Source organism: Anser brachyrhynchus (assembly GCF_964034855.1).
Source record: "Anser brachyrhynchus genome assembly, chromosome: Z".
Lineage (NCBI taxonomy): Eukaryota > Metazoa > Chordata > Aves > Anseriformes > Anatidae > Anser > Anser brachyrhynchus.
This window is the reverse complement of record NC_137697.1, coordinates 33,026,386-33,053,787: the sequence shown is the minus strand read 5'-3', so window position 1 is coordinate 33,053,787 and position 27,402 is coordinate 33,026,386. Positions and strand designations below refer to the sequence as shown.

At 37.3% G+C, this 27,402-nt stretch overlaps 1 protein-coding gene across 1 annotated transcript in view; it reads left to right on the top strand.

Moving 5' to 3' along the window:
- Positions 1 to 27,402, top strand: part of LOC308185757 (proprotein convertase subtilisin/kexin type 5-like) — a 168,214-nt gene that overhangs the window by 66,345 nt on the left and 74,467 nt on the right. Inside the window, exons 5-6 of the mRNA XM_080574293.1 lie at positions 8,846 to 8,934; positions 14,008 to 14,180. Of these exons, the coding sequence (XP_080430419.1) occupies positions 8,846 to 8,934; positions 14,008 to 14,180 (262 nt within the window). The remainder of the gene's footprint in view (positions 1 to 8,845; positions 8,935 to 14,007; positions 14,181 to 27,402) is intronic.

Sequence of the window (27,402 nt, the reverse complement as noted above, 5' to 3'; positions counted from 1 at the left end):
AACTGAACTGAAAAATGAGATACATATGTAGGAGCTGCTATCAACTGCTCCTTAATAGATTACCTAAGGTGTGTGCCAGCCTTGTCCAGCCTCACACAGAAAGTCACAGAGAGGCAGCCGCAGACCTACACTCATTCTTTCTTCTCCCCTTCTTCCCAAATAAACAAGGGTATTTCTACTTTGTGGAGACAAAGTGGGCTTCAGCAAGAGATATCTGAAACAATGAATGGCCCTATGTAGGTTATTTACTGCTGTCATCTGCTGGCAATATTAATATCTATGAGGAGGATAGCATCTGAACCATGAAGGATATGGCACTGTGAGTGTGGCTTATTCTGTTCTGTACTTTTAGTGAAGTTTCAAAGATTCCTTTATTTATACAAGAGTACAGTGTTACCTAACCATTTGTAAAAGCACAGGTTACTGGAAAGGTACAGAGTTTAAGCTCTAGAAATTTGTTAATAATCTATTCTGTTCACTGACACTGTTGCAGACAGGGGAGAGACAGTTTACCATTATATTGAAACAGTAAATCCAAGTTTAAAGAATTAGCTAATTTTTTTAAAGAATTGGCTAAAATGTATAATCATTTTCACAACATGATTACAAGAGTTTTTATTGTGTAAAAATATATGACTGACTTTGTACATCTCCTTCCCTCATTAAGTTGTATAATATGGTAGTTCCAATGCCGTTTTTGTTAGCCGTGTTCCATATGTAAGAGATTTGCATTTGGGCTTTCATTTGTCCTCTTTTCCGCACGTCCTGAGTGAAGTGATGAAACTGTTTCACCTCAGATTAAGGATGGAGACAGTATAAGCAGATAAGCAGTTCTTCCTAATTGTGTATGCTACTTTATTGTTTGGGCTGAGTACAAAAGGGACAGACTAACCTGAGATGCTTAAAATGATTGCCAAAATTGCTTGGAGCACATCCTACTTGTTTTGTGACTTAACATTCTTCCTACAACACCTCAAACAGCTTGAATTAGGTGAAAAAATGATCATTTTGCTTATGCATCAGGGGAGCCTTGAAGTTTAAACAGCCTCATATTCTTCTGTTTCAAAAGCAAATGAAATTGTCCTTTTGATGAGGTATAGCTATGCAGCAATATGCTCTTCCAAGAGAGTATTGGCTTTGATGTTGCTGCTAAAGAGGTTTAATTCCTGTGCACAGTAACTAAAGTGCACTGTTTATACTTGTGATTTGCTTTAATGAATGAGAAAAGAATTGGGTTCCCTTTCTCAAGAAAGTTACTGTACAGTAATATGCAAGTCTGTATGAAAAATAAAATAATAATAATAATAAAAATTGTCTGAAAAGGTTTTTTTCTTTGGTGGCTTTTGAGCTTTCTTATTCATTTTCACTTTCCAATACCCTGTGTTTACCCTGGGTTAAAACACCAGACATCAGTAAATATGTATATAAATTTTTTAATATGTAAAACTACACACTGCGCTAAATACATAAGTTACTGATTTTGTTTGTTTGTTTTGTCTTTACTAGAGAAAAAAAAAAAAGAAAAAAAAACATATTTGTTTTATACATTCAGATTCGTCTGCCCAGTCACATAAACAAACTGTAAAATGGTAATTAATGTTGTAGAACAACAGTCCTTTGCTGGGCTTACATCAGAACTTCACACTTACGACAAATTAGCTGTCTGCTGCTAATAGAAAACAAATGTAGAGAGAGTAGCAGGGCAGGATCACTGCTGTTAAATTTAAGATGTGAGTGTCTGAGATGCAAAGTGTTCCATGGGTTTGTTTTAATGCTGTCATCATTGATTTATTTGTGAGAAATAGATAAGTTATTTTCAAGTTACTCTTTAAGTAACTTCCCATACTCATGCAAAAAGTCGTTAGCCTTGGGACCCTGACTCAAGCCAGCTTCCAGTCCTGTGCTGTAACCACATTACAACACCGTGCTTGATGCTCACAAACAGGATCCTGTCTGTGCGATGTAACACCCAAGTCTTTGGCATTTCTCCTGATATCTCACATTGAAGATGTCTGTAACTTGTTTTTCACATTTACTCTTTCATTTCTTTCTCCACTGTTAATATCCAAATATATCCCCTTCATGAAATAGCTTTATTCTTACTATTTTTCAGTTGTAGCAGATTGTGTTTTAAAGATTGGGTTTTCTATGTCCATACTTTTAACTTCTGTAAATACCTTTATATCTCTTTTTTAGATATTCCCAGAACAACATCCCAACCTAGGATTTCTTCTGCATTACATAAGACATTACTCCAGACTGCAGTAAAATTCATTTCTGATACAATGCGTTTCTGACGATTGTTGTTAAAATACATTGCGGTGTCTCAGATATCACATATTCTCATTTAAAGATATATTCCAATGTAAGAGAGGCCTTTGGAAGCACTTGAAACTTCAACTAAGAAATATTTAAAAATAAATAAATATCAATTTCTACATTTTCTTACCCGTAACAGTGGCTACCTGAAATTCCATTCTTCTCTCTCCACAGAGGTTTGAATTCAGTTGTCAGTCATGCAAACGTAACTATAGACATTTAGATTTCAGAAAGTTATAGATTACCTGCAGTTAGAGCTGGAAATAGTGGCAACTATGTAGTTCATATTGACACTTCATGGTAATTACAATTTTCAGTCCATTTTACCATGTGTAAATTAGTTTTTCAAGTTTATGGCAGCAATACCTCACTAAAGTAATATGATCAGAACTTCACTGGATAAAAACTTCAGATTTAGATAAAGCTGCACCCATAAAGTTAATTTAATCCTGTAATTTTCCATTTCTTTTAAAATATATTCCATGTAAAGTTTAGAATTTTGTTAACTAGAAGAGAAGATCTCTGACTAGTTAATGGTTGGTGTTTAGTTCACATTACATGTTCCACCCTTGCGATTCCACGCATAGGTAATATGGTTAGTATGTAATTATGCTGAGAAAGGAAGCTGTTTTATCAAAAATAAAGGAGCAACTGTTCAAGCACATCACATTAAAATGTACATTACATTGTCTAAACTGTTAGACTATCTATTCTAACATTTTACAATTATTTGATATCCATTCACAGTATGTGCCGCACAGAACTTGCAAAGGACATGCAGTTTTCTGTCAACATTCCCCCTGATAGAAACAAACAAACCACTGTTTGTTTATTTTATTTTATTTTATTTTATTTTATTTTATTTTATTTTATTTTATTTTATTTTATTTTATTTTATTTTATTTTATTTTATTTTATTTTATTTTATTTTATTTTATTTTATTTCTTTACAAACTCATTCCTGTGCTCTTAGAAATATCTCTTAGAAAACTTCAGTAAATTACTGGTATGTCCAGGGATATTTGTGATGGGCTTGCATTGAAATTCTCTGAAACTCTTTTTTCCATAAGTTCCCATTCTGAAAAGACTCAGTGGTGACAGGTTGAAGTGGGTTGGACTGTAATGTTAGCGTCATGAAAAGCAGAAGGGCTTTAAACCCTCTAGTCCCCTGAGCTTTTTGTGTTCTGAAATACTTGGTGAACTCCAGAAGAATAAAATACGGCAAATATATTCGTGGTCAGAGTGTTTGTGGAGTTCAGTGAATAGCTGTCAGAGATGGAGACTCTGAAATGCAGAGCCAATTTATGTGGAAAGGGATTTTCAAATTACCGTTAGCTGTCTTCACTAACTCTGAATATTTGCCTAGTGTAAACTTTCAAAGGCAAGCTGTTAATCAACTTTTATCTTAAAGATGTTCCTGGTGCCTTACACCTTCCTCCTCTTTTGAAAGGCAAATCAAGACTGATAACTGAAAGATAGATGTCTTATGTTTAAATAATATGTTGGTGAGATGGGGAGTGATAGTTAATCACAGAACATGCACCTGTTCTCTTTTCATCCCTTGCCTGAAATATTGACCTGTTCCTGTCTCAGAGAAAATCTGGTGCTGAAAAAAAGTCACATTGTGTAACACTATCGTGTGTAGCTATTACATTTCTCTTGCTTATCCTGTTCTTAGAGAGCCATCAAAAGATCCTTTACTCTACCGGTGCTCTAGCACTATTCATGCATGCAGCATAAAAAAGTGACATACATCTATTCATAGAAGCGTACCTCTTTGACAATTTATTTCAAGTTCTCCCTGTAATAGTGAGGGCATCATAAGGTAGAGAATTCATCTTTACTAAGGTCTTCTTGCACAGGTCTTTGACATGTTACTGACTTGTTTTTAGTGACAGACTGACAAATTTCCCCTTTATAAAAAGAGATGAAAATCAATCTGAATTGCTTATATATTTCCTTTGTTCTTTGTGTCTTGTCTATCACAGACAAAAGTGAAAATAAATACATTTTTGAAAAAGTTTTACGTAGTTGCCTGAATGGAAGAATTATCTAAAGCATGTAAACCTAATCAGAATAATATAAGGAATAGGTTTTATGGTAGGAAGTGTTAGCCAATTTTATAAGCATCTAACTACAGGTGTTGTGTTTTTTTTTTGAAGACAACGTCTGTGACATCTTCTGTCTTTTACCTGATGGCCTCTTGAGCCCAAATCTTGTCTGAATAGCAATTTTTCATGTCTCTCCTTATGAAACAAACAAAAGAAAGCTCTTCTTCTTTCCATTCCTTTTCTTACATACTCTAGGTAGAAGACCCCATTGTAGATGGGCAGAATGTCTCATAACCAAGCATTCTTTCATGTTTCTATTCTGTGATACTACATCACACTGACATTAACACAAAGGACAAGTACAAAACCTTTCAGCTGAGTGTCTCTTCAAAGTGTGGTTTAATAGCCTGGGAACTTATTTCCTTCCAACATAAGCTGTCAAGGGAACCAGTGAAAAGAAGCATCAACCCTTAAAGTTTATTGAGATAGGCCTTTGTAGAAGAGTAGTCATGCTTTCTTCTATGACTGCATCAACTTTTTAAAGAAGTTGTGTGTGATGCAGACATCCCACAAAAATAGGAGATTGCCGTGTTTTGAAATATACACATTCATAAAAAATGCTAGCTTGAAAGCACCTTAAGTGTTTCACATCTAGTTAGTGATTAAGTCCTGTAACATGCTACCCCATAACCTGTCTGTAATTTGAAATTTTGGGGATTTCATTCTCAGTAGAAGTTCTCATAACTTAAAAGCAGACCTAATCAATTTTAAGGATAAGTTTCATCATAATTGTTTATCTAACTAACAAATTATTGTAGTGATTAATGAGAATGCTTTTCTAATTTTAATTGCAGATTTGAGGGTCTATGCCAAAGTGTAGACCTCAAGCAAAACCTAGGACAGAGAAAGCTAAAAGCAATGCAAAAAGAACCTAATTTATTATATGCAGATTTTTAGAAAGTCTTTCATTTCACAGCATAATTGAAATATTACTTAAAGGACACATAAAAGATAACATATTAAAATAAATTGAGTTGCATATATGATTAATTCACACAGTGGGAAGCGGATTGTGAGACATGCAATTTTATACATATGACCTTGAAATGAATAAAACAACGTTTAATTTTGTCATTTCCCTTATAAATGTGGAATGCAATTAGCAATAATCTTGGCAGAGAAGCAAGGGTCTAACAGAAAAATCTGCTTACAAAATAATTTTTTACCATTACTGTACTAAAGATATGATAAAAAGAAGGATTTTCCAATGCGTGAAGAAGAGTGAAATATTCAGCAAAGTTAATTTAACTTGCATATTTGTCCAAAGACACAGTTCTCTCTGGAATATGCTTTATTCTACCAGAAATTTACATGAGATTTCATACTGTTCTTTAATTCAATAAGTATATGTCATCATACCTCCATGCCACTCTTAAAGCCTTGGCTACTTCTTACAGAAGTTAGCAGTATGCCTACCGCTGCGGCCATTTCCACTTCGGATGGAATTTGTGGTATGGTTTCACATCGCAGTTAATCCCATGGTACTGTGGGTTGCTGAAGGGGCAGTTATGCTCTGCTCCCTCCACACCTACCACACATGCCCTCTGTTTCCATCTATAAACATTAACTGGCCCTGGAGTGAACAGGGTCTTTTTGGTGATCCGGTGGAAATTTAAACTTTTGTTGGTGCTCTGTGGATATGATTAACAAAGCAGCAGGTATCCGTGTACTCTTCTGTGAACCACAGAGAAACTCAAGCTGTTTCTTCCATTCTTTTTCAGGCAGCCTCCCTCCTTCAGGTGTAGGCTTTACCTGTCCCCTTTCTCAGCTGAAAAACCTTCCTCCCATAACTTCCCTTTCATGCTTTTCCCAAGCTTGGTAGCCAGGAGGGGTTTCTTGCCTACACAGCCTCTCTCTGGGAAGTAGCATCTCAGCCATGTGCATTTCATCAGGCAGGCTGTGATTTGTTAATAAAACATATGCACCAGAGTGATGTGAGTGATTAAAACAATCTCTGCTTTGATGTCTGAGTTGTAACACCTCTAAGCTTACCTGTGAGACCTAACAAAGTCATAAAGCAGGATGAGGAAGTTTGGGAATCATGTGTCTTGAAGGTAACTCTTAAGACCAACATTTTCCTTTAAATAGGAATTCATTTTAGGTGGATGCTGCTTCAAATACATTATTTGAAAAATATTTGAAACACTACTTGAATGTTATTTGAAAATAATTGAAAATAAAAAAGGATCTTTTTAAAACTCACTTTTATCTGTGATTCCCAAATTGACTTCAGATTTTTGAAAATAATTCAATAATAGAATCATAGAATCATTAAGGTTGGAAAAGACCTCCAAGGTCATCTGGTCCCCCTACCGTCAATATTGCCCACTAAACCATGTCTCTGAGTACCACATCCAACTATTCCTTAAACACCCCCAGGGACAGTGACTCCACCACTTCCTGGGCAACACGTTCCAATGCCTGACCACTCTTTCTGAGCAGAAATGTCTTCCAATTTCTAACCTAAACCTCCTCTGGCACAACTTGAGGCCATTCCCTCTAGTCCTATTGCTAGTTATCTACAAGAATTGCTGTATCAATTTCAGTTAGACCAGCTTTCTTCTGAAAATCAGGCTTGAAAATTAGGCTTCTTATGAAAAGTAAACTTCAAATTAAGTCTTAAAAGAAACCTCTGATCGAGTTTGGCAACTAGATGATGAATTGTGAATAGATTAATAGGAAGAGATTTGAGAAGATATACGTAGAGTTGTGAAACCTTAATCCAGCATTAGGATTCATCAACATGCAACTTGTCACTTAGGTTTTGTAACTAAGATTACACTTTCTTCATAGAATATATATATATAACTTACCTGATAAATTGAATTAAATTGAACTGTCTTGTTTGAAATTCTAACAGGTTAGAGCTGATCACTTCTATTGCTTCTTTTTTTTGTTTCCTCTCTTTAATTCCTAGTCATGTCTATTGGTTGTTGTTCTTGGTTTACATTAAGCCATTCCAAACAAGTTGTCATAGTGTTTCTCATCTAAATGTCTCGAAAGGTTAAGGGGAAAAAGTTACACTAATAATATGAAAATAAGGAATGACTCTATTGAAAACAAGCTGTACCAAGAGAAAGCAACTGTGATTCTTGTCTGTAACGTGGGCGTCAACCTTAGCTCAAAAACACCCATGTTCTCCAGATGTCTATGTAAGCAGTCTGTCAACCACCACTAGCAGAAGAGTGCCTGTGTACACAACTGACCTCACTTTGCCTCCTCTGAAGTGCTAGCCATGTTGTTATCTATTTTTTGCATTGACTTTTTAAACTTCTTACTTTGTGGCTACCCAAGCCGCGTTATCTGTCTTCATCTCATAAACTTCCCATCTCTTTTCCTGTCCGGTCTGAAACTCTTTATCTTCTCTCCACAGCAACAATCTAAAGTTCCCTGTCTGTTCTGTGTTGGTTGTGTCACATTTATGCAATGGAGATGGTTAATTGCACAAGGATGAGGGAAAACTTACTCATGGAAATCACCCTGTGAATTCTATATTGCAGGCAAAAACCCCAAAAAGCAGGGACAGCTTTCCTACCATAGCGGCCATATGAATGACCACCTCTCATACTGCAGAGAGCATGGATCAAGGTTAGGCAAGACATCCCACTCTAGCCTTGCACAGTGAGGAGGGGTTTAAGCAACCACCAGAGGTTTTGCATTCACCTTCAGCTGCTTGTTAAGATGCTACCTCTTCAGCTCAACTCCCAGGCACAGGGCATAGATCTTATGTATAACTACGCTGCTAGCCAGTTTTTCAGGTCCTGGGAAGACACCAGGCTTGCAGGATTAGACCAAGACATGACCAGAACATACCTATATGGCAGCTTCGAGCATACCTGACTTACATGTCTTAGGCATGGCTGTGAAGAGCTGTATGGACATTGTAACAGTCTCATCTTCATGGAAAAGTGTGGCACATGCTGTGGCTGCTGAGGGTGCTCACTGGACAGTGCATAGTAATATACATGCTAGCAACATGAGGAGATTGTGGGAGAATGCAGGACAAAAATTCTGTCTATAACCTAGACAAAAATTCTGTCTATAACCTAAGTATTGGTTCAAAATTAAGAATTGGTGTCCAAGACTTCCTTCTGTTACAGGGGATTATGTATCATCTTTTTATGTCTTTGCTACAAATTGTGTTACAAAATTTGCAAAAATTACAAATTTGCTACAAAAGTGTGTGCATTTCCAATAGCTAGAAACCCTGCCTAGAGCAGGTTAAGATGATCGTAATAATAATGTTAGAATGCATTCAGAGGAATATTGTAATGTGAGTATAAATTACTATGGGTCATTAAATAGTGCAGGACATTGTGGATAGTTGCACTTTTAGCACCTGAGGATGAGCAAAGCCAATGCCTGTAAATCCCAACAGTCTGTGCTTACTTGAAAAAATGTTTGTCTGACTCTAGGCATGGAACCCGTTGTGCTGGAGAAGTGGCAGCCACTGCAAACAACTCACACTGCACAGTGGGAATCGCCTTTAATGCCAAGATTGGAGGTATGTGAAACAATCTCCCACCACAAACAAAAAAAAAAAAAAAAGTAACCGAAGAGCCATTTGTGCTAAATGCCACATACAGACCTTTCTCAACAAGAGAAGGAGATTTGTATGGGTAAAAAACTTAGCTGTGTTAACAAGGAAATCTCAGTTTTAGGGTGGTAGTTAAAGACCAGTACTGAAGGAGTTTGTCTGTGGTGACACTTCTCCAGTGCTCCTGGGAACACTGCCCCTCAATACACACAGGAACATAGGAAGTGAGACCTTCCATGAAAACACAAAACCTAGAACTTTGACATCTGGGTTTTCTTGCAGATCGAGAGCTCCAAGTAATGAGCTTTGACAAATCAGAAGTACACATATCTGCATGTTGCTCTCAAAGAAAACAATGTGAAAACTTAAAACTTTGTTGTGTTGTTTGGCTGTGGTTGGAGAGAATCTTCTTTTGATCCCTGTGACCAGTCAGATTATTGCCTAAAGTGTGAAATCGGGTAATGTTTTTTTGCTCTGTTCAGCCAAGAGGTTCCAATTCTATCAATTCTTAAACCAATGGCTGGTCAACACCTTTGGCAACTGGAAAAGACTGCCAAGATGTCATCTACATGTCTTCTAGGCTGTAGGCTGCCTGAGCCAGATTGTAATGCTTCAAGTAAGGTTGCATCCTGTATTTTTGATGAAAACATGATATTGGTATATTGGCTTTCAGTACAAAGACCTACAGCTCAAACTCATTAATTGTTGATTTACTGTTCTAAAATAGAGCCCATGTGTGAAAACAGAAATGTGTTTACCTAAATATACAGTAGAGGACAGTTAAAAAATACAAGCAGACAGGGCTGGGGCTGTTTCCACAATTAATAATACTGTATCTCTTCTCCACTGAATTGGTAAAAGTTTGATTCAAATCAAGTGTGATCATAACTGCATTTCAGATTAACCAAAGCACACAATGGAAACCTAATGCCACCTTTCTGTTTTCCTGATGCCTTCAAGAGCATAGACAATACCTGATCTAGCATATGGCTAGAATGATGCAGATGAACAGGTAGCCTTCCTGCACGAAGTTACCCTGTCAGAAGGCTTTAAAAAATTTGAACTGGCCAAGTGAGCTTGTGGCAGATGAACAGATTGTCTCATGTTGGCATGGCATTCAGTCATGTACTAGCAGCTATGAACAGATTTACTGCATTCAAACCAGCATCTGAGGAGAGTTAGTGAAATGATAAAAATAAAAGGTGACTTCTGGAGTAAAAGTTTAACTTGTGAGTTGGATATTCACACAGCCTGCGACAGCCTGGGCATGTGCTTGGGAAACTCTCCATTATTAATAGTGGCTTCTTAATAGGCTATTATTTATTCACCATTAGGAATGCCCAATAACAATGTTTTAGAAAAACAACAACAACAACAACAACAACAGGCATATTAGCAGAATCACAGGTTTTTCTAAATATAGTATAAAGTGTTTCAGAGGGACATGGTATGAACACAATTTCTGTGAAGAGCAAAGACTGAGTGCCTTTTTCATAATGTGTTTACTTATTTTGTGCTAAGAATATAATAGACTTCAAGAAATTTCACTGTTCTAACTTGAGTAAAAATTTTATTCTCTCTGTTCAGCCCAATCACTCTATGGAGCACTCGCTCCACAGTGAGAACGAACATCATTCTTTAAAGAGAGACAAAAAATACTAGAGTGGCAGTGTGGTAGTGTACTGTCTTTAAAAATCATTGGCATTTGAAAATAAGTCCTCAGCAGACAATCTGCAGAAAATCAGAGGCCAGAGGGAGTTTCAGCATGTTGGGAAGGGAGGTTGAGTTTTCCCTTCCACTAGGTGCCTATATGTAGGAGTTTAGCTGCCGACCTGTATTTGGCCTGCCTCTCTTCCTTCCCTCACAAAAGCCATAAGCTACACATGTGAATATGCAGCAGTTGTGTTCCCTCTCCACAGGCCAGATGGAGTGTAAAAATGTTTAATCATATTATGCTGAACTAGTGTTCAGCTCACTTATTTCTCATGGATTTGAAGACCCTCCTTTGGCCTTTTTGGAGAAGAAATTAGAGTCAAGGTAACGCAGTTATATTTTTCTTACACAAAATAACACCTGCCAGTGGTGATGTTGAATTTGTTCTGCCAAGATGAGTATTCTTTACCTCAAATCAAAATGGGAGTTGCTGCATCTCTGGAGACATAAAAGATAGCAAGGAAATAAAGCAAAGGAAAAATAAATCCTTTCCATCAATATTCCATCAAATACTGGCAGCTGAGCAAATCCAATTAATGACCTCTGTGATGGAAAGTCATTAACAAGTTATCCACCAGTAATGGTCACTTTTCTTCTAAATGTATTTGCACTCCTTGATTCATTTCCACACACTTAAGAATCTCTGACCACAAAGGATGTCAAAAAGAAGATCCTTTAAAAGTCCAAACCTTCTCTTAAAATGGTATGAGTGGGGACTTAATCCGCAGATACAAAAATCTGAGAAAAAAATACAATTTGGACCTTCAGTTCTTTTATAGGTTGTGGGATGTTTCTTGTAAAAAAATTATGCAATGTGCCTGTAGTTTGTGCTTAGCTCAGCCACAGGCCCCTTTCATTAAAAGACAAACCAATGCACAAAGGCGGTAGATTTTTAATGTGTGACCCTCCGTAATATTCACATATAACAAATTACCACCTACAGAGCCCGTGAGGCTTTTCATAGGAAGGGATGGTTAGCCTGTTGTTATTGCTGCAGACTGGTTGTGGAAGTTGCAAAGCATCTGCAGGGATTTGGGTGCTTAGTTACTTGGCTGGGCTGGAATCCTGACGGGAAAACAGTTACACTGAGTTACAGCACAACAGATGTAGATTGTCTTCAGCTGACGAGGAATTAGTTCAGCTGTTTCTTTAAGCTTAAGTCAGATTCTGATTAAAAACAAACATTTTAGAAGAAAACTTTCTTTCAGCTCAGTTTTGCATGTTTCCTGCGATTTGCTGAAAGTTTGTTCTGACTAAAATGCCACTTACATTTTGGCACTTACTGCAAATAATGGAAAAAGTTTACAGAGCTCTAAAGTCTTAGGTGGAACAGTCTGGAAACACAGTCTGCTAATTGCCTTCTGGACAGCTTTTGTTGCGCTATCACCACATGCCAAAAGCAGTTTGAAGGTTCTATGATTGGCAAAATTAACTCCTCCAGACATTTGGGGGGGGCGGGGGAAGAAGAAGAAGAAGAAGAAGGAGAAGGAGAAGAAGAAGAAGGAGGAGGAGGAGGAGGAGGAGGAGGAGGAGGAGGAGGAGAAATGAAGGGGAGAGAGAGAGAAAGTATTTTTTTTAATAGCTAATGAGCCACCCATTGATCAAAGTTACACTTGAAACATGTCTGTCAGTTGTTGGCAGAACAGAGCAAGACCTAAGGCATGACCTTGTCTATATAGCTTTTTTGACCACTTTGCCATCACGTAAGAAAACTAGTATGAATTATTTCAAATGCCATGGCAGCATTAGGAGTTACTGTTCACCAAGTGAATGCTGTATGATTTGGGTTTGCTACATAGTCACAGAAACATAAAGGGAAGTCTTATCTTCCTTATTTCAAATGTGGTGTACCTTTTATTGTCTTTATTTAGAATGAAGTATATTTTAATGTGCTTGAAAGAAATGAGAACATAGCTTCCACCGATCATTAATTTTCTGAGATTAAGCTGAGGAAGAAAAATAAAACCTGAGATTCCCAAAGTTGTTTTAATGGCTTTTTTATAAAGTAAAGTTCATAGTGAGATCACTGTTTGGACAAGTTTATTATCTCACAAAACATGGGCAGCTTTTGTGTGAACTTAGAAATATGATCACTTTTCGTTTTTGAGTCAATTAGAGTGAGAGAGATAAAAAAAAGAAAAAGAAAAAAAAGACCCTCTATCAACAAAGCAGCCCCTATACCTTTTGTTAATTGAAAGCTAAGGTCTTGATAAACACTCAAGTTACTGCAGTCTGAACTCATGACCAAAGTAGAATGTGTCTGTCATTAAAATATGTAAATATGGCTTTAAAATAGCAGTTGTCTTTTAAAGGGGAAAAAGCTTCAAACTGGTTAATTGTGGAAGTGATCATTACTCTTTACAGTTATATGCTCATTATGGTGTAATATTTAATATCTCTTTCATCAAATGTCACACTAACTGTATGAAGGTGCTCTTCCTTATTCAGGGTAAGACTGGTTATGGTGGTTTTCTCAGTCAGAGCTTAACCTCAGTCAAAATCATAGTCAAAAGTTTCTTTAGTTACCAGTTTTAAGCCTTACTTATTCTACTAATCTTAAAATATCATGATACCATTCACTTTAGAAGGGGCTGGAACATTGTCTTGTCAAAATCCATGTGAATAGATTTTTTTAGCACAAAAATTTCAGACAGTACCATACAAAAGCTTCTTCATAGAGGAGGATGTTCACAATATCGTAGTTTCAGGTTGAATAATGTGGCACACTGGATATTTGATAATGACTTCCTGAAGTCACCTTGCTCCTGTGTATACTTATGTATCTGTACACATGAGCTTTCTTTCCAGTGTTTTCTTTGCAGTCTCATAAAATGAAGGAATATTCATTTCCATGTTTACCTGTCAACAGAGATCCTATTTTTATGCCTGTTAGCATACGCAGGACTGTAAAAGTCTCAAATTGAATGCTGCAGTTTCACTGCTATATAAAAGGAGAAAGAAAATCATATACTGTATCTTCAAGTGAAACACACAAACATTTCACTGTTCAAGTTCTCTTAAAAGAAGTTTTCAGCATAAAAATTTGATGTTAAAGTTCGAAAGTTGTACAGTGGATAAACTAAGTAGATAGCTTTTAAAACTCAAAGAAAGACTGTAATACTATTTCCTTTCTGTATTTTTCATATGGAAATTTTTTTTTTCATTGGAGAAACAAATATCCAAAGAGATTTTTTTTCCACACTAGAAATCCTTATGGTCGTTCATTCCAATAACCTACACAACAGTTCTCTCTGGGGGGGAAAAAAAAAAAAAAAGTAAATAAAATTGAGTTTGGTTGTCCTGTTTGTTGTATCTTTCATCCTGAAGGTGTACGGATGCTGGATGGAGACGTGACAGACATGGTAGAAGCAAAGTCTCTGAGCCTTAATCCCCAGCACATCCACATCTACAGTGCCAGCTGGGGGCCTGATGACGATGGTAAGACTGTGGATGGACCTGCTTCTCTAGCACGTCAGGCTTTTGAGAACGGCATCAGAATGGTAGGTGAACATCAGAGTGTATCTTCTGGATCTGTTGTCATGTGAAACTGTAAGGGTACACATGCCTGGTACATCCAAGTGCACTGCATGGGGAAGAGAAAAGGATTCTGAGGGAAAGAAGAAAAGCTTAATTTGTATGAATCTAAAAATACATTCTCATTGACTTGATGGCCAGTCCTTCCTGATGTATCAACTAGCTGTGTTCATTGTCAACCAGAATACATCATCCTCAGCGTCCTTTAAAACTGCCCTGAGGTACTGATGTCATTTTGCAAGAAAAAAAATGAGACTGAAAAATGTTATTTTGCACAGCAGTGCCAAGTCATCAAATCAAAATTGCAACAAAATTTTAAAGTATACACCTTTGACTATTTTTCCTTCTTCTTTCATTTCTTTTGTTGCCTTGTTTTACTTGATTTCTTAATGGAAGTTTGATAGTTTTAATAGGAAGTTGGAAGCTAAAAAAAGTCTACATTCATGTTTCTTTTAGAGTTTATCTCTGGTCTCAGAGAACTTACACTCTTTCTATAACTTATGTATAAATTTCTCTACAAGTTTGTAGTATTAAAATTTCTCTGTGATATAGATCAAAAATTTTAAGTAATACAGTGCACAAAATCCCAAACATCCCTATATCCCTAAATATATCTATATACCCTAAATCTAAGACTGTTTCAATGTTCTTTAATAAGCAACTGTCAAACAAATAACACCACAGAAGGAAGCTAGTAGTTAGAAGAACTTCTGATGTCAGAAGCCAATTTTTACTTCTTCCTTTTATCCTCCTGTCTGTTAAACAGATCAGGAAATGCCTAGTCTTCCAGTGCTCACACCTCTTTCCACTGTAGCAGACTGGATGGAAAGGAATTTAAAGCTCTGTGCTTGAAGGCCTGAGCATTATTTTGAACATAGCAGGAGACTTGCTAGTTCAATGATGAGTAATTCTACAATCAGAGAAGGGATTAATATGAAACATTTGCTTAAAAAGTCTGAAACAATTGGACCAAGGTGGAACTGGAACATAATTACTGGAACACGGTAACACTATGCAGCAAGATTGGAAAGTGCAGCTATTATTTAAATCGGCAAGAGTTTTACCAGGTATACCAAGATGATTTTAGCAAACTACAGCTAACATGCAGCCTAGAAAATTTGTGCCATGTGTAAGAGACAGTGTCTACCACTGAGAGATCATATTAATTTAAGATATACCGTCAAATGCAGCCGTAACAGGAAATAGGCAATGGGTGCATAGGGGAAACAGGCAAATTTACAGGGGCATCCAGCCACACTGACGGTCCGTATGCACAGTTCAGTGTTTCAGGTGATTTACAATATACTTGACTAATACAACCTTAAATCGATACCCATTATCACCATAAACATTGCCTAACCGCTCAAACCCAAGAGCTGTGAATTCTTCAGTTCTAATCACAGCTACATCCCTGACTCATTTTCTTTTCCTCTACAAAGTTGCATAAATTGTTTAGTCTCACCCTTTCCCTCTCCTGCCCTAATATGTAGGTAACAACATATGCTCAACTACCTCGCACCTAAGTTATGAAGAACAATTACTGAAGTAGTAAACTAACAACAACAACAGTGTGCTTCCCATGGTATATGATGTTAAAAATATCTCTCATTAAGCTCAGTACCACAAATGCTCTAAAATAACCGTGCAGCAACGTACCACTGCCTTCCTTTCACTAGGTCATCTGAAGACCGTTCAGTGTGGAGCTGCAAATTTGTGCTTTTACTTTTAGTACAATATTTAATGTGTGAAACATAGGAAAGCAAAATAGTCAAGTATATACCTTCATCTGTAAGAAACTGCAGGGACTTAGCTGTTAAATACATTTAGGGACACTGATAGTTTGTCCCCGGAAAGCTCTGATGTAATTAGTAATCATTATCCGTTATTGAAATACTCTTAGAGCAATACAACAAGTATGTGAGAAGGCCAAATACCTCTCCATTGCTGCTTCCCATGCATCATCATTCCTCTTTTCAGCTGGAATAACAACTCTCCCTGTCACCCCACTGAAGTTTACTACTGTTTTTGACAATGAGCATGAGAAGAAAAACAATAAAGTGATGAAGTGAGACTAAAGGAGCTGCAGGATGTAGGGGCAAACATATTGTTCAATTGTTGAAGCATACTCAACAAAAAAAAAATATGTCTAAACGTATATATGTGTTAGTTTAAATTTCATATTCCATGGAAAGTTTAGCCCAAATTTCTGTACCCGCAGAACTCAGCCATTTCCTTATTAGAATTTCAATCTTGATAAATCCAGTATAAATAAGAAATGTGGATTAATCTGCCTAGAGCATGGATCTTGCCTACAAGCATTATTGTTCCATTGTTATTACTGCAGCTGTAATTTGAGAGAATACCAGTATATAGTCGAAACATAGGATTTCATTTTACAATGGTAATCAAGTGTTGTTGTTGTTGTTGTTGTTGTTGTTTTTAATGTAAGAAATAGTAGAAGTCATATTTGATGTGAGTCAAATTGTTATTATTTTTGTGGTTTCCCTTATGTTTAATTTTATCAACTTTTTGTTCTGCGCAAGGTTGCCCATTCAGAGTTGAACAGAATCATAGAATCACAGAATGGCTTGGGTTGGAAGGAGCCTTGAAGATCATCTAATTCCAACCCCCCTTGCATGGGCAGGGACCTCCCACTGGGCTCCCAGGTTGCCCAAAGCCCCATCTAACCTGGCCTTGAATAATTCCAGGCATCCACAGCTTCTCTGGGCAACCTGTTCTAGTGCCTCAACACCCTCTTAGTGAAAAATGTCTTCCTCATATCTAATCTATCTCCCCTCTTTTAGTTTAAAACTATTACACCTTGTCCTGTTGCTACACTCCCTGATAAAGAGTCCTTCCCTGTCTTTCCTGCATGTCCCTCTTTAAATACTGGAAGGCTGCTATAAGGTCTCCATGAAGCCTCCTCTTTTCCTGGCTGAACAGCCCCAACTCTCTCAGCCTTTTTTCATAGGATAGGTGCTCCAGCCCTTTGATCATCTTTGTGGCCCTCTTCTGGACACTCTCTAACAGTTCCACGTCCTTCTTGTGCTGGGGACCCCACAGCTGAATGCAGCACTCCAGGTGGGGTCTCTTGAGAGCAGAGTGAGTCTCTTGAGAGAGGGGGAGAATTATCTCCCTTGACCTACTGGCCACTCTTCTTCTCCTGCAGCCCAGGATAGTGTTGGCTTTGTAGGCTGCAAGCATACATTGCTGGCTCATGTTCATTTTTTCATTCACCAACACCCCCAAGTCCTTCTCCTCAGGGGTGCTCTCAAGCCATTCATCCCCCAGCCTGTATTCATGTTTGGGATTGCCCCAGCCTTGCATTTGGCCTTGTTGAAGTTGATGAGGTCCACATAGGCCCACCTCTCAAGCCTGTCCAGATCCCCCTGGATGGCATCTCTTCCCTTGTATGTGTCAAACACACCACACAGCTTGGCATCATCCAAAAACATAGATCTGAGTACTTCCATGTATTTGGAAATCTTGTCTAGTTCTGATTATGAAAACTTTTTAATCTTTTTAAAGGACATAAGTATTCTCTTTAAGACATACAAAACTCAAGATATTTTTGAAAATCGTACTGATATATTTTTTTTTAAATGCTTAAGGTTAATTTCTAATTTTCATTCTTTAAAATATAATATACACTGAAAGGTTGTAAGTGTATGGATCAATTATCACCTTCCTTAATAGGCTTAATTTCCAGACCCAAAATGACTTCAGGATGAATCTGCTCTTGTTCTCTTTAGTTAAGCAGTCACAATAATTGTGCAAATAAAAATAGGCAGACAAAATTACATATTACAATGTGGACAGATCTTGACCTTCTCTTTTAGAAATATTGATCTGGACAACAACATTATTATATCCAGTGTCTGTGATGTAAATTAAAGTAACATTGGTACAGGATAAGTTGTCAAGAACTTTTATCAGATCTACACAAATATTCAAAACTGATATTCTTCATTTATTGTGCATATACAGAGACAACTGGATATTTAAAAACAGAACAGAAAAGAAAAAGATCGGGATTTTTAAATATTTGAAAAGGAAATTATGCTAAGTTTGTTTAATTAGGAAAAAGAAAGGTGATGCTGGATAATAACTTTGATTTGAATATAATTAAACTGACTGATCTTTTTATTGTATTAATAAAGCGAAAATGAAATGGATGCAACAGCCACAGTTTCTTATTTTTATTATGATGGGAGTCTAGGATCCTTGAAAAAAACAAACAACAAAAAAACCACCATAGTTTATCTTTAGTGCACATTATTCCAATTAACAGCTCATTCAGGGTGTTTTAGAACTATTATTATTTTTAAATCTGCTGAGCTAATATGATTACTTCTTCCAAATCCTGTACAAAATAACAAAGATAAATGACTGTACAGTTTTTCCACAGAGTTCCACAGAGACAGCACATGCCATAAATTGAAACAGACAAATCTATTTAAAGAAAGGATACTGAGTAATAACTGAGTTTATGAAATGAAAACCTAAACCACAAGTTAAATATGCTTTTAACATTCTGCCTAGGATCCAGATAAAGGAAGAGAAAGCCAATTTTTAAACCTGTCTTGAGTACCACTACTTTCTGTCATCTTCAGGGTATTTTGTTTAATTCTATTAAATTTACATACTTGAGTTCAAAGAGAAACCTTGGAGACTTTGCAATCAAACAATTTCTATGCAAATATAAAAGCTCCCTTTATATTATGCTTCCAGTTGACAATGTTCTTTTCTTGGAAATGGTGTACTCATAAGGATAGAAAATTCTGGAGACTTGTGTCCTAAATACTGATGTTTAAGAAGTCGTAGACCTAATAATCTCAGAAACAATTCCCCCATAATAATGCAGAACAGCAGAACAAAGGTCAATATATCCAAAGGTAACATATTCAAGAAAAGATTAGGTATGTGATGTCACATCTCACCCTGTGTTCAAGAACAAAAATGCTTAGCATGACTAAACATGATTGTGGCCAAGTCATGTAATAAGACTTTGCTGGGTCTGGGACAAAAGGGAGAACACAAAAGCCCTTCCTTGATTCAAATAGATAAAACCAAATTACCTTTAAAATTTAAGGTATCTGCCTGTATCTTACAGGCTTTAAGCCCAGTGCTATAACCACTTTAGAGATTACATTCTCTGATTCATGGCTCCAGGATACAGCATTGTAACTAGTTCATTTTCTGTTCCTACAAGTAAGCCTGCTGTTCTAGGATCAGTTTCAACATCATTTGAGGAGTAATGTACTTCAGATATTCTAACTTGTTCTTTCACTGCTGTTTGACAAGGACCTAATAGTTAACTTTCTGGAGAATGTGATCTCTGTTTATGTTTTATGGAGCAGAGTTTCAAAGAGCTATTTATCTCACCTCTCCCAGCATCCCACCAACTGCATGCTTACCATTATTTGTTGTGCGGTATGCATAAGGTAGTCAAAATCAGTGGCAGGGCAGGTCATCCTTAATAGAAACTAAGAGGGCGGGTGGGCAGTGAAATCTACATGGGAATTTTTGGCTTTCTGTCTGCATCAGCAAAGGGGCCTTCATCTTATTGCCATGACACCATTCTGTTTAGCAAGCTGGACACAAGCCAAAATGTTTGATGGACATTAATGATCAGATGCTGCGTGGCTGAACCTCTTGTGAGAACTCGGCTTGGTGCCTTCCCTCCCATCATCACTGCCCCTTCTCATCTCTCTCGCTTCACCAACCTTGGCTGCAGAGTGTGTTCAAAGTGTTTGCTGGGAGTGGAAGGCTCACTTACAATCACTAAACAAGCCTCCTACCCTGATGGAAGAGAGAGAAAGAGAAGGGAAGCAAAAAGAACAGAAGGGAAGGCAAAGGAGAAAAAAAAAACTGAAATTCACATTTTTATTATTATTACTGCTATTAATAAACGCTTCTACTCCAAAAATGGAATAGATTGTTCAAATTTTTCAAGTGTTCAGAACAAGGTTTGTTGCCTGTGTTGTGCCACAGATAGATTTCTCTTACATTTATTTGAAAAGGCTATTGGCTTCTCCTGTCATCACATCTCTGCATCATTTTGAGTAGGATGTGTTGCCTATGAAAAGAGGAGTTACTACGTTCTGCTTTGCTAGAGCATTGCACTGTAAAAATCAAAGACAAATTCCTGCAAGGAACTTCAAAAAATTTTTTCTCAAAATAATTTACAAAATAGCTATCATTTAATACACTGAAATATTATGATTCATAGAAGTTAATGCCATATTTTTTAAACTGTGTGTTGTGTTTGTTCACCCTGTACATCAGTAGTCTACGACCGAATGAACACGTAGCTATTTGTATGTTAAACTTGGTTCATACATAGATAACTTCTGCATACACAAGCATTCCTGCACAGCTCTAATTAGTTGGTCAAAACATACTCACTGAAGATTGGTTAGAATTAGTGTTGTGCTTGGATTAAGGATGCAAAAGATATGACTTCCAGTATGCTCATGTAACTTGATGTTATGTCCTGGCATTGGCCTGTTACATGTATTGCACATATGCTGTGTATGCCTATTGTATCTATTATCCAGCATGTAATGTTGTATTTACTTCAACAGAACAAGTTAAACTTTGGGTGTCTTTGTACTACAGGGGCAGATTGACTGTGTACCAAAACTGGAGAAATGATGTTGAGTTTTACTATTGTAATTCTGCCTTCTGATAACATGATGCTGTACCGTTGGCTTGCAACACTTGAATTTCTGAAATAAGAAAAGACAATTATCAGTCCTCAACTGGCCAGCAATGTGCCCAGATGGCCAAAAAGGCCAACAGTATCCTGGCTTGTATCAGGAATGGTGTAGCCAGCAGGACCAGGGAAGTGATCGTCCCCCTTTACTCAGCTCTGGTGAGGCCACACCTCGAGGACTGTGTTCAGTTTTGGGCCCCTCAGTACAAGAAGGACATCGAGGCCCTGGAGCGTGTTCAGAGAAGGGCTACGAAGCTGGTGAAGGGCCTGGAGCACAAGTCCTGTGAGGAGCGGCTGAGGGAACTGGAGTTGTTGTTTGGTCTGGAGAATAGGAGGCTCAGGGGAGACTTTATGGCTCTCTGCACCTACCTGAAAGGAAAGCGTGAGGAGCTGGGAGTCTGCCTCTTCTCGCAGATAACTAGTGGTAGGACAAGAGGGAATGGCCTCAAGTTACTCTAGGGGATGTTCAGATTGGAAGTTAGGTGACATTTCTTCTCAGAAAGAGCAGTCAGGCATTGGAATGGGTTGCCCAGGGAGGTGGTGGTGTCACCATCCCTGGGGGTGTTTAAGGAAAGGTTGGACGTGGTGCTTAGGGACATGGTTTAGTGGGTGATAGTGATGGTAGGGCAATGGTTGGACCAGATGATCTGGGAGGTCTTTTCCAACCTTAATGATTCTATGATTCTATTAAACCTGTTACATCCACAGCTTTGGAAGTCACTACGTACCTTCATTATTAAAATAAGTAACTTATTGCTCATCTAAATTTGTTATTTTCCTTTCCACTGTACATTGCCTTTTCTGCTACATTTATGGTTCATCTTATGGTGTTAAAAATCTCCACCTGTAAGTAATTACAAATATTAGCCAAGTGATCTCTTGAATAAATTAAGTTGGAACATAGGGACATAAAGAAGGAAATGGACATGTAGGTCATCCATTACAGTCCTCTACTATCACAGACATCATGTCCTGTAAATACATTCAGCAATTTCTATTTTAGAATGAATTAGAAAAATTTTCCCCTCTATTTCTGCTGGGTAACTGTTTCACAGCCATCACTAATGTATTTGTTAGAGACTTTCTTCTAAATTTTAGCAAGATTTTCTCACATGCAGTATTTGTCCATTTGTTGCTGTGTCAAAATTTTTCTTCAACTTAAATAGTTTTTCCCATATCTTTTTTACATCTGACATATTTATAGAACACAATCACATCCTCTCTCAGACTTCGTTTTGCTGTGCTAAACAAGCCACTCTAACTTCTTAACATTTAAGCTGTCCATCTCCTTGCTGTCCATACTGGTGATTCCCTCCACGTCTTTCAGCCTAAATTCTTTTCTTGAATGCGGGTAATAGTAATTGGTAGATTTATTAACATTCTTTTTCTTTTTCTTTCTTTTTTTTTGTTTTTTAATTTCAAAATCACCTAATAACTTTGTTTCATTCTTAAAACACTGTACTCATAACTTCCTCAACCCTGTGGATTCTGATTCCCCAGCACAGCCCACATCTCCAGTGCAAACATTTCCACTTCCAGCTTGCTGTTATATTAACTTTTATTTTGTTTCATTACTGATTCTTGAGGGTTTATTACATGTTTTGTAGAAACCAGATAGACTGGTTCTAATTCATTTATCTGCATAAAATAAGTTATCAGAAAATATCTTAAAAGGTTTATCTTGATTTCTAAATTCAGTGTGTGATGCATTCCATTGACTTTGGTGCCTATTACTCCATCCTTCAAAATCTGTTCTAAAGCCTTGAACAATAATGTTTTATATATTCATTTTCCTTCTGTTAGTCAGAATTTCCAAACCACTGTTCATTCCTGTAGTTCTTTTCTGAAGCACTTTCTGTTTCCCAGCATTATTTTTTCAAATGTGGATACCAGAATGTGGCACGGAAGTTGCAGCTTTCTCTATGCAGGGGTAGTACTGTTTCCCTGTTCCCTGCACATGTTCATACTCATTCATGTTAGAGATCCAAAAATCAGACTAAATTTTAGGGAAGCTCATTGCCAGCTGGTTATCTGCCATGACCCTAAACTGCCTTTAAGAGTCACCGTTTTACAGGAGTTTGTCCACCATCATGTATTTGTTACCTACAGGCTTCATTTCCTTGCATGCAGCTAATAGGTTTATATCAGGATGCCTTAATGCTTTTCCAAGTGTGGTTTATACTTGATGTGATTTAGTCTTTTCCAAACTGAGGTTGCCCAGCAAAAATCAGGTTAGGTGACAACCTCAACACATAGTTAAGCTAATAATAATTCTTTGACCTACCTAGTTTGCACCCAGTTAGCAACTTCCAGCATTCAGTAAAAGTAGAATTAGGGATATTACTTTCCAGCAAATGAAGTAGAGTTTGGTCTTTACTTCAGTGATACCTGAATGAATTATGATACTATGCATCTTGTTTTCTTTTGGAAATATATAATCAAAACTAATCTTAAAATTCATCTTTGCTTTATGGGGAAAGTGAGCTTTTTTACAGAAAGTTAACATGTAGTAAAAAAAAAAATGCAGAAAAAGAAATAATGTACCAGAAATGTTCTTACATTACATTAACTGGAATATACAAATCCTAAAGGGCAGGAAACTTTGGAATGAGAGTTACAGGAAAATATACCTCAAAATGTCCAGTTTCCTTACAATGTCACAAAGTGTACTGGAAACCAAAACTGTTTAGTTACTTCATCCATTCTCACACATATATGGAAACTGTTGTAACAAGCCAGAATAACATTACTGTTTTCGGACTAGTTGTGAAAAGTGGCCTCTGATTTTGGGTGCCCAACCTGAAACAGGTGATGCAGTTGAACATGAAAAAACACACCATTCATGATGTGGAATAAATCTTAGTTTGGATTGCCAATACTCAAAAGCAGCTTTGGCAAAATGGGTCTCTTTTCATACACTTGAAGGATATGCATTTCAGAGTGACTTTCTGAAATATGAGTGTAGTCGCTTATCCCCTTTCTTCACGTACTTCTAAGGACTCGAGCAGTGTCCTACAACAGCAGTGTCTACACAATTCTGTGTGTTATGTGGGAAGAAGTTCAGTAATTATATTGAAAACCTGAAGCCTTCTGTAAGGAAGTGTTTAATTTAACAAGTGAAACAACAGTTATATGGTTCTGGTAGACATAGTCTCCTTTCCAGTGTTTAATCAGATGATAGTACAAAAGTAACCGCAACTGCCTAAACCTTATCCACAGAATGGGTGTTTGCGTGTGAAATACATCCCTTATCTAGTCCTAAAGCAGGTTTCTTTCTTACACAGTGCCCATTACCTATTATCTTTGTGCATTATCTTTGGTAACCTATCATTTACTAGAGGTGCCTTGTGTTACAGAAAGTTTGGAAAACCTATATCTTATTTTATTTAAAATACACAATCTACTTTATCCCAGTAACAATATCATCAACAACAAAAGTAATGATAATAAGGAGAGAGAGTCTAAACCAGAAATGCAATTCACACAGCCCTTTAGCTGGCTCTATTTTGTTTAGGAAAATGGGAAATTCATTCCAGCATTCCACAGGTTCAGATTTCAGTTTTCAGCCAACACTTCTTTTGGTTGCACTTTAAGCACTAATTACAGCTCTGTGGGGAATAACTTGAAGCTGTTTAAGCTGTTGTTCTAGTGAAGAGTAAAATAAAATATATACAACATGCAAGGATGTATGTTGCAATGTTCCATTGATATATCCCAATAATTACTGTGTTAATGTATGGATGCTTGTGGTTATTCAATACATTCTTCTTAATGCACACATAAAGTATTTTCACACTTCAGTATTTTAAATGTGTCATATCATATTAACTAATAAAATACATTTTCCCTCTTTCTGTTGTGATTAATTATTTTGTCTTTTCCTCGGTAAAGAAGTTGGTTCAGAAGTGACCAAGAAGTGTAATTGTGCTAGGAACAACTTGCTTTTTCAGGAACATAATTGTCTCTTATTATAAGTAGTGATAGATTTTTGCATTGTATATGTATTTTGTATATGCTTGTTCCAGCAATACAAAATTCTTTTTTGACTTTCTAGTTTTCTAGAAAAAAAGTAAAAACAGGAATGATACTATGCAAGCATGAAACCTACTTTTTAAGCATTTCCCTCAAATGGGCATCTTTATTTATGTACTCCTGTTAGGCTTATTACTCATTTTGTCATAGAGATTTTAGGCATACATTTTTAATGAATTGATGCCCCAACATGAATTTTTCTGAAAATGTGGACACTTCAAGAGAATTCATGGCATCAGAAATTTCTTCTTTTGTTTACGGCTTTTTTCTTTTGATGCCCAAAGAGGATATTTTAATTATAAATACTCCATTTGACTGTCTTGTGATAGGACTTCAGAGGTGCTGCCTGGGGCTCTCAGTTTGCCGTTATCTCTTTTGGACAGACACCTGCTTCAGAGTGAGAGTGCTTTGCACTTTACAGAAGAGCCAGATAGTTTTTGAGGTGGTGTGCCAGACTGTTTTTTTCATTTTCAAATTAGAGGTTAAGTGTGCTGGTAGAAACTCAGAAGGATCTGTGAGATGCTGCCTCTCAAAAGAAAAATGCTGCCAGTTAGTAGATTGGCAGCACTTTGCCTCTACACAGGGCAATGGCATCCAGCTCTCAGGGAATGCAAAAATCGGTGGAATCTGAGGAACCTGTGAAAGGAGATGCTGTCTCTCACAGGTGCATCTCAGGGTACTGTGTTCCTTGGTGCTTGGCCCTGTGGTGGCTGTGCTTAAAATCATGCCTGCATAGTACTTTTTCTAGGTCACCAGAGTATGGACCAGTGTTCTGGAACTTCAGATCTGAACATTTCCACTTCAAGAATTAGTTTTTAAGAAAGAGTTCATACCATGGGCTACTTTTTCCACTTCCCACATCAGGATCAATCTCACTTCCCAGCATTAGTTTTTGTTATTGGAAGCATTAAGTAACATTATTAGGTAGAACAGAGGAAGTTAAATGTTTACACTCCAGGTGTGGATAGGGTGTCCCTCCTTTTCTCTTTGTTTTTTATTTGCATGACTTGTTTTGTGCTCATGTGTGTGGGCTTTCTAGTATACTGCTGCCAATTTACCTCTCCCTGGCTGCAGCCGCTGTACCTCTACTTACTCCAGGTCAGTGGTTCTGTCTTCTGCATTTCCTGCTCCTTCAGATTTATTTTCCTGGCCCTTGTTAATCACTTCCATGGAGAAGTCAAAACTCACCACATAGACAGGGAGGGCAATTGGGGCAATCAGTTCCTGTCCTACATCACGGGCAGGAAAGCATCAGGATTTGAAGCTGGATTAAGGCAGCTTGACTTGTAAAGCAGAGAATGAATGGCCAGTATAAACTTTGTAAAACAGTGTGAATAAATCTTGCTCTACTGGCTCAAACTACAGCTGGTAGATGGAAACTGTTTTTATTAAATAGAAGCATGCTGGAAGCAACTTGCAAGTATGTGGTCTGCTAGTTGTCCTTAGCTTAATGTGTGAAGACCTGTACCTTATAATGGTACCTGCCAGTACCAGTAAGGCATTCGCCCAGTGAGATGTGTTTTATAGGTATACACACACACACATACACAAACGCACGCACTTGGAGCGTTGAATGTTCTTTTAATAGTGTTAGGAAATTCTGCAGATGTCATTATGAAAATGTTCATATTGGCTCTGGTTCTTGGCAGACTAACTCTTCCATGCTGTTGAACTGGAAAAAAAAAAAAAAAAAAAAAAGAGAGAGCATTCATATCACATACCCCCCTCGCAACTTGCTGACCAAGGAAAACAAAGTATTAGCAGAAAAAAGTGAATGCCCCAAGATTCTTGTGCCATGCTTTTACAGGTGCAGTTTCTGACTTGGGGCCTTTTTGTCAATGACCTGAGTCCATTTCATTCAAGGTCAGCTGTGTGTGGAGAACACTAACTTTGCCCAGGAAATGTGCTAGAAAATTGGACTGAGACAACAGGTCAGTAGCAAATCTTAGCTGTCAGTGAAAAACCTTTTTTCATTTCAAAATGGACCATGTGATTTTCCTTTAACTATGTGACATTTTATGCCATTTAAGGAAGCAGATAAAAGAATAATGGTCTGGTTCACTGAGATGCAAAAATACAATTATGGACACCTTGCAGAGTTTGTGAGAAGGAGTAAGCTGGTAACACTGCAAATTGCAGAGCAGACACAACAATGTGCCTACAGGGTGAGGCAGTGCATTTTTAAAATCATGGGACAAGCATTGAGTGCACTTTGCTGTGCACCCATTCCACCTTGGTCCATGCCTCTGCTGTAATTCAGTAACTCTTTTAGTGTTGTCCAAGTTGTACCCATATGGTTTGTAAATGCACCTTTGCTTTTCAGTAATAAATGACACATGACTTCTTTGGCAGCTCAAGGCTTGACTTTTCATCTTGACACCCTTGGGCATCTGGCAGATGACATATGATAGATTTAGACAAACAGTAAAAGCTACAGA